This window comes from Fulmarus glacialis, unplaced genomic scaffold, assembly GCF_000690835.1.
Source record: "Fulmarus glacialis isolate BGI_N327 unplaced genomic scaffold, ASM69083v1 scaffold18631, whole genome shotgun sequence".
Classification (NCBI taxonomy): domain Eukaryota; kingdom Metazoa; phylum Chordata; class Aves; order Procellariiformes; family Procellariidae; genus Fulmarus; species Fulmarus glacialis.
In genome coordinates, this window is record NW_009194882.1 from 10,069 (window position 1) to 18,375 (window position 8,307).

General features: G+C 40.3%; 1 protein-coding gene across 1 annotated transcript; it reads right to left on the bottom strand.

Annotated features, from left to right (window-relative positions):
• Positions 1-926: 926 nt before the first annotated feature.
• On the bottom strand, positions 927-7,950 carry LOC104084183 (exportin-4-like). Its single transcript, XM_009587924.1, has 5 exons — positions 7,795-7,950; positions 6,743-6,873; positions 5,840-5,957; positions 4,500-4,592; positions 927-1,596 (listed from the first exon to the last, which is right to left on the bottom strand). Exons 1-5 carry the CDS (start codon positions 7,813-7,815, stop codon positions 1,399-1,401), a joined length of 561 nt encoding a protein of 186 aa, XP_009586219.1. The 5' UTR covers positions 7,816-7,950; the 3' UTR covers positions 927-1,398.
• Between the last annotated feature and the right edge of the window lie 357 nt (positions 7,951-8,307).

Genomic DNA, 8,307 nt, shown 5'->3' on the forward strand with positions numbered 1-8,307 from the left:
ACATTTTATATAAATTTTAAAAACACATGGGAAATATTCAACAGCATAATCTAGCAGAGGTCTTAAACACATGGGCCCACTTCTGCCTCCATGTATTTCCACAAAAATCAGTTTTACTAGACATGCAGCATTTGTGTTTGCTTCAGTTTTCTCTGGCTCATGACTGGAGACAAAGCAGGCCTTGCTTTTGTATTCGTATGCTGCTCTCCCTTGTTGGTCCACTATAGTCAGGGCACTATATTCTGCTATCGTAATAGCTAAAGTGCTGATATAAAAAACTGAGCAAGAGCAGAGCAGCTGGGAGCGCTCTGCAGAAGTGGAGTTAGATTCAGCAAAACTACACATCCCAATTACCTTTCTCAACTCGAGTCAAACAAATATGGCCCTGGAGTAAAAGGGTTTGATGCCCCTGTCTAGCATAATTCTTTCAGGTAATGCCCCAACTTTAAAAAGTTTGCCAGTAATTTACATCTTTTGAGTTGTTATTGCTTAAGCAAACAGTTCAGTGTAGAAATACATCGCAGTTGCGTGCAACCCAGGTATGAACCAAAACAGATACTGAAAGTAAAACTACACATGAACCTTGCATTAGACACTCATTCCAAAATGACACATCAACATGAAGGGCTGCAACAGGTACACAGCAGCTTAATGCCAACATCCTAAACCAACTCTGAAGAGTCAAATCTTGCCTTAAATTTCTTATCTAAAGTATATGAACTTTTTTTTTTTCTTTTAAATTAAGGCAATGAAATGGCTACAGTTCCTAAAGTTCATTTTAGGGGAACAAAAATATACACCTTTTTTCTTCTGAACTTTAGGCAGCAGAACATAATGTAAAGACCTGCACTGCATTAAACATGCAATGTCAGGTTGATGTAGAAAACCAGAACTAAACACAAGTTAAAATACCATTTGGTTTTTCTTCCCCATTGGAACACAAACTCAAACTTTAAGAGAGGAAAAATAAAGCTTAAAATCAGCTAAACTGTTTAGAGCTTTGTATGTATCTGCACCACACTCTAACATGATTTTGGGTAGAAAAGAAATCTGAATGTTTATCTGGCCACTCATATTTTAAACCAGTGGGGGGAAAAGGCACTGAATTTATTTTTCATTGTGCCCATATCTGTTTGCACATATATGGAAAAAATTTAAATTCAGATTTTCTGTTCATTCTCTCGCACAAGTATGACAGATTGCAGCTAACACGTAATAGCAGAAGCTGATTCAAAGTTGACCTCTCCTATTCCATTGTGTTATGTTCAAACTTCCAGGCTCTCTAGAATCTGAGATGGCTGCAAAGAACCCAGAGACAGGTACAAGATTTAGTCAGCATTCAGCGTTTCTCAGTGCATTTTGCAGAAAGGGTCTAAATTAGGCATAGAGTTTTGTGGTTTATTTTACACAGAGAAGTCCACCAACATTTGCCATAAATTCTTCTAAACTCTTTAAGAAGGCCATCTTCTGCTTACGGTCCAGTGTAGGAGGAGTGCTGCTTGCAGTAAGCTTGTTGAAGGCATCTGCTAACCGCTGGTAAATTACTGGATCTTGTTGAGTTGATAGCAATGTTTCAACTAGCTCTGAATATTCAGCCTGTTAAATAAACAAGAATCTTATTAACTTGAAAAAGAAAAGATACAATATATACAACTTCTCTCATCAGGACAAAATCTAGAACCAAGGCTGTGACAGAAAACTATCAGTACCACTCCACCTGTTACCCAGTTTCACTGACTAGGGTGCCAGAAGCAACTATGGACCTGCAGCCTTTCACCTACCTCTAAACCAGATAAAGTCCTTCAATCAGACCAGGTTTTTTAGTAAGGCTAAAGAAGCCTTTAGAGTTAGGTACAGCGCTTTGCAGTGCAGAGTAAGAAGAAAACTTTAAGGAACACCCTTCAAAGTGCTTTCTGGCTCTTACTTAGCATAGGCTTACTCCTGCAAACCGCACTTGTCTTTCTTCATGCCTGTTCCACGTTTGGCGTGCCGTACCAACCATCTCCTCCCACAGGTTTTCCCTTCTCTAGATTCCCTTCCCTGGGACAGGGAGCTTAGATTCCTTTCTAAGAGTCTCCCACTTATTCTCACGCTTACTTGGACAGAAACAGAAGACAAAGAAATATGTTAAACATGACTAAAAGGACAGCGAAAGAACCAGTGAGAGTTTTGAGAAAAGCAGCAAACTGACTGTAACAGGCGCCTGGCTCAGCTGCTGTGGCAACCTGGCTACCTGGTACGCAGCATCACAGCTCCTGGAGGGGACTTAGCAGAGACTATGGAAGCTTGTGCGGCAGCGGATGAGACAGGGGCCAGGATCTGGGCTGTTACTATGGACAGACTGCTGAGGATCATCCTCGGCCCTCAGTCTATCACTGCTTGTTCAGCCACACGGCCACCAATGACACTCCCAAGGGGCACCTAGAGCAAGTCCAGAGTGACTGCTGAACTCTGGGAGCAAGAGTGAAGGACATGGGAGCCAATTCTACTGGTGAAGGGCTTGGGTGGGGGTAGACACAACATGAAGTTACCACCTGTGGCTGGTGTCACAGGGTCTTTTTGTCTTACATGATCATGAGTCCCTCTCTGAGGAATGAGGGCTGATAACAAGGGAGAGGAGCCATATGACGAAGTGGCTTAGGAACATCTTTGCCAAAGGCTTGCCAGCCAGGCAGGAATGGCTTTAAAGAGCACATTGGGGAATGGTGGTAACAGCTTGTAGGTAAGTGAGGAGACAGACACCAAGAGTAGTAAGAATGCAAGGAAGGGTGATGGGTTTAAGAGTGCTCATCAGGACGGATGAAACAGGTTGAACGGAGGCCAACCTCAAATGCCTGTGGAGAAATGCATTCAGCTTTGGAAACAAACAGGAAGAGCTAGAGCTCCCTGTGCAGATGCAGAGTTGCGACATCACTGCAGGCACTACGATGTGGTGGGACAGGTGGCATGACTGGAGTGCTCCGATGGACAGCTCTTTAGGGAAGCTATTTAGGGAAGGAGAAGACAGAATATTGCCATTTATGTGAAAGGGTGCTTTTCTATGGACTGGGCAATAATCTAGTTGAGTGCTTATGGGTCACGATCAGAGGAGAGGTGGTAAAGATGACATCATGGTGGGATCTTGTTACAAATCACCAAAACAGGGCAAGTAGTGGACCAAGTCATCTTCAAGCAACTTGAGGAAGTTCCCAGATCAGGCTTACAAGAGATTATCTCCCTGACATTTGCTCAAATGCCAGATGGGCCACCCAGGGGTGACTCTGCATCTGCTACTCACAGCTAGGAAGAACTGGTCAGGGATGTGGTAATTAATAGCAGCCTTGGCTACAGTGATCATGAAATAATGGAGTACAGGATCCTTAAGAGAGTGAGGAAAGAAAGCAGCCAAGTACAGACCCTGGACATCACGAGAGCAGATTTCAGCTTATTCAGGAGGCTGGTGGGTGGAATCCTGTGGGAGAAAGCTCTGAAGACGAAAGGAGCTCAGGAGAGCTGACAGGTCTTTAAGGACAACCTCTTCCAAGCACAAGAATGGCCTGTCCAGATACTGAGGAAAACAACATAAACACATCAGGACTCCGACCTAGCTAAACAGGGAGTTCATGACTGAACTCCAGTGCAAGGAGGACACATGCAGGAGGTAGAAGCAGGGAGGAAGGAGGAAAACAGAAACATTGTCTGGACAAGAACAATGACAGAAAAGTGAAGTTCAGCTAAAGCTGAATTTGGAAAGGGACATCAGGGACAACAAGAGCAGCTTCTACCAGTACATTAACAGTAAAAGAAGGAACAGGGAAAGTGTGGGTCCTGCTGCTGAATGGAGCAGGTGATTTAGTGATAACAGACAAAAGATAAGGCTGAAATACTCAATGCTTTCTTTGCCTTAGTCTTCACTGACAGGTTTTCCCAGACCTTTATGACCAGAGACAGGGTTCAAGGAGGAGAGTAACTACCAGGAGTAAAGAGGATCAACCCAAGTATCTCTTGAGAAATCTTGATGCATACAAGCTCAAGAGACCTGACAGAATCCATCCAAGAGTTCAGAAAGCTGGCTCATGTCATTACAAGGCTGCTCGCTATCATCTTTGAATGACTAAGAAAATAATGAAGCAAGTACTCCTGGAAGCTATCTCTGGGCATGTGAAAGAGAAAGGGATTGAGAACAGCCAGCATAGATTTACCAAGGGTAAATAACGCTTTACCAACCTGACTGTCTGGCAGGTGCTGAAAGCACATGAATTATAAGGATAATAAAGCATTCAACAGGCCGCTCAGAGAGGCTTTGGAATATCCATCTTGGAGGTTGGACACAGTTGGAAAAAGTCCTGAGCGACCTAATCTGAATTCAGTGTTGACCCCACTTTGGGCAAGAGGTTGGACTACAGACCTCCTGAGGGTCCCTTCCAACCTGAACAACTCTGTGATTTGCCACACGCATGGTAACTAACCACGCTCCTTTAACAAATGACTGGTTTTCACGATGTGTCTAAATGCCGTACCTGATGCAAACACACTAATGTGTAGAATGCTTCACCTGCTGCAGTTGTCATTTCTGTATTGTGCTTCTGAAGTACCAGCATATCAAAGACCATCTGAAATCACAAAACAGAAGTAGTTACGGAAGTGTAAAACTTAACTTTCTACTTTACCAACGTTTGAAACATCTTCACTTCTGATAATAATAATGAACATGTATTTACAAACATCCAAGTTTGTTGTTTGTTTTGTTGCCTTTTTTTTTTCTTTTTTAAATTCAGGTATCAGTAATTGGAAAGCCAAGTTCTTTTAGAAGTCGAGCCTTGGCTTAACAGTACAAATTCACATCTCAAAGCACTGAAACCTGTTGTTGATTTGTATGTGTTCTTCAGAAAGAAATGACATCTCTTCTATTTTTCTCCAAAAGAAAATGGCAGAGAAATAATGAAAAAAGCCTTTGCTCTTCCAGAATAAAACAGGGAACTTTTTCCTCAAGTCTTGGAGACTCCTACAGCTCACAGAAAGCCAAACAGGGAAGAGTTTAATAAGAACGGTATTATAATTTTAAGTAGAAATTTAGAAAAGGCAGAAAGCTATGTTAACTTAAAAGAAATATAAAGACAAAATTATTTAAGGTGTTTCTCATTCTCTCAGCTTGCCTGATGTATGCTTTTAATGAGCAGAAGTTCAAATGTCAGTTTGGTAAGAAAAGATGTCTTAAGGAAAACTGAAGTCTTTACAAAATCAGAAGACAAGCACACAAGTTCCCCAATTACTTTGTTCCCAGTTAGCAGGAACCTAGCTGCTACCAGGTCACTCCAAAATTCAATGAGATAGAGTGGATGGTCCTAAAAGGAAAGTACTAAATATGATACTAGATTAAGAAAACACATAATTTATTGGATACATTGAATAAATTACAGGATTTTCTTTCTAGTTCCCAACTATGCTCTTTTTTCTGCCTCTTGTTTTAGTACTCTACCCAGCCTCCAGTTCACACAATTCTGGAAGCTTTCTATTTCACAGCTTTCGCAGTAACCCTAACTGCTAAAATTGTCAATCAGGTTCATTCTAGAGCTTGTGTTCAGAGCATGGATAAATTGCATTCTGAGAGGCTCAGGTCTTTTGTTGATTGGTAATAAGTGATCTCCTGCGTCTACGCCTCCATCCTCCCTTGTACTCTAGTCCAATGTTTCCAGTCCTCCATGCTCTTTCTTCTTAAACTGCCAGAGTTTTAGGTAACAGGCTGTTTTCTTACTATATGTGTGATCCTGGTTAACCCGGTCAGATATCATCACTGTTTGGCCTCTTGATGCTACCTGTATGCAAACAATCAAAGTAACACGAAACACACATGCCTTACCTTAAGAAAGTGCCTTGTTGCTAGAAAAAGGGTTGAATCTGTTTCTTGTGCTTTTGCACACTGTTCTGCTAACGGTGTTATAGCCTCCAGACAGAGCTGGCAAACCTCTGAACTCATTCTGATAATGGGCGTTAAAGAATCAAAGTCAGATTTCAATTAAGTTGTAGTGAAACTTCCCAGTGGTGTCACTAGAAAATATTTTAAATGCTTGTATGTTCCAAGATTTCTTCTTACTATAAAGCTGTTAAAAAAAAAATTAAATTAAAAAAAAAAAAAAAAAACAAAAACAGAAAAAGGGGAAAAAAAGAATTCCAACTCTGATGCCTTCTTTTATTAGCTACATGCCCTAAGGTAACATAAGCCTCTCTGACATAACATTTTCAGAAAGAGTCCCTTATGGTCAAGCTCATCTGTTTCTGACACGTGCCACAGATTAGTGAAAATGGTACTCCCATTATAAGAGGGAGAGCCCATTGGCACCCTGACAGGAAATGCTCTGGAGCCAGCCCAGTAGAACAGCAGCAGTGTTTTGTATTACCAGCTGAGAAACTAATTCAGGAATGGCTTTGGGATACCAGCTGAAGGCTTATGAAGTTACACACTCTGAAGTGAAGTAATAGAGGAGGCAGGAATGGCTGCCAGAAAAAACTTACATGCTAAACCACTTAAAGGCTGCATTCAAGCAACACGATCAGAGGAAATTCAGCTAATACTAGAATCTCAATAGACACTACAGTGAAACTCTCAATCACCAGAGAGCAGAGTCGATTACCGATATATAATTATAGATACAGAAATTGATAGAAAAGGGAAAAAATGCAAAGAAAAATAAAACCAAATTTTAACAGGTCCTTATAAAAGCAACTCAGATTTTTAAACACTCCCAGGCTCTATAAAGGATACGATGACATCCCTAATTCCAGTGAGTACATTAGGCTCTTAAAGAGGTCTTCCGGAAGTTGTGGAATTTTCTCAGGGAATATCTCACAGATGAAAGTGATTAATTTGTAATATTGATTACACAGGGATGGAAACTGTCAAAAGAAAAACATGGTAATTTTAGAATCAATCACATAACGCTATTCTGACATGATTTCCATCTGTACATCATGAAGAAGAAAAGACAATTTTAGTAGATAACTTCAAAGTCATTAGAACGGCTACAACTTTATTAGCAAACACTGTGGTACAATAAAAAAGATTGCTGAAGTTCAACAGTTGATGGTGGGAGTCTGGTATCTGCTCTGTACAAATTCAAGGAGTTTTACTTCAGACATGAGCAAGTCTAGTCCTGTGGGGTAAAAGCCTTGGACACAATAGAGGGGGTCCTAGGGTACGGTACATCCTTTGAGTCAGTTTTATCTAAAATGGATGTAGCTCTCATGCTCAGCGAGGGCTACCAGAGGAGAAAGCATGTTAAGAGGGGACAACTGATATACACTTCAGAAGTGTACCCCTGATTCAAAGTAGAACATTAACACAGTGCAACCCAATGAAATGCTGCCATTCCATTGTTTCATATTTTACTGTTCTACTGACAAGCTGCTGCTGTCTATGATACGAAAGCCAGCTGTATTGTGAAAATAATTAGAGTTACTACTTGCTCCCAGATTTTTTTTCTTTTTAAACTAATATCACTGTTTATGGTTCCTATCACATTTCTGACACTATCAGAAAAAGGATTCCACAAGCCACATTTCAGGTTTTGCTAACTGTTGACCTGCACGGACGTAGTTTTAGAAGAAATAAGTTTGTTTATGCCCTTCAAATATACATTTTCTCAGCTTACAATATTTCTTTTCAAACAGTATCTAGAACTATGGAACAGTTACTTGCATTTTTAAAAGCCTAGAAAACTCAGCTTATGAGGGTGGAATGCATATAGGAATGAATTCTGGAAATACATTACTATAAAGCTTTCATATTATAGCAACTATGTGTAAAAATATACTTACCTTCAGCAGATCCTGGGACATTAGAGGCAGAACTAGATTAACCCCATATAAGACAACATCTGCTGCTGATACAGATCTATTTGTAGCTTGCCCAGGCTCATGTCCTCTAAATACTTCATCTGTAGAAAAGACAATAAAATGTTTTGTATAAAAGGAGGATTAAACATATTGAAGGAAGAGTCCCATTTCTTCATAATAAAGACATTTTTAAAAATAGGACCATTCTCTTCTCCCCAAAAAACATGAGGCACTGTATTAAAATAGAAACTTAGTGAGTGGAGGCTGCCACATCACTCTACACTTATATTCATTAGGATTAAGCATTTCATAATCACGTGTACCAGATGGCATGCTAAAACAGAACACTTCAGATACTCTGAGGGCTCCCTTCCATTACAGAACATTCCATTTGTTTCTAGTGATAGCTGCTTCATGCCTGCACACATAAACAGATAGTGAGCAAAATATTACTGCATTTTTATACTTATAATATATATTATATATTTACATATG

Bases quoted from the DNA above. Each gene is read 5' to 3' on its own strand.
- LOC104084183 (XM_009587924.1), bottom strand. From the start codon at position 7,815: ATGTCCCAGGATCTGCTGAAG. The intron at 4,593-5,839 runs GTAAGGCATGTG...TTGTGATTTCAG, and splicing joins CAACAAGGCACTTTCTTAAG to ATGGTCTTTGATATGCTGGT. The intron at 1,597-4,499 runs GTACGGCATTTA...TTTATTTAACAG, and splicing joins CATTAGTGTGTTTGCATCAG to GCTGAATATTCAGAGCTAGT.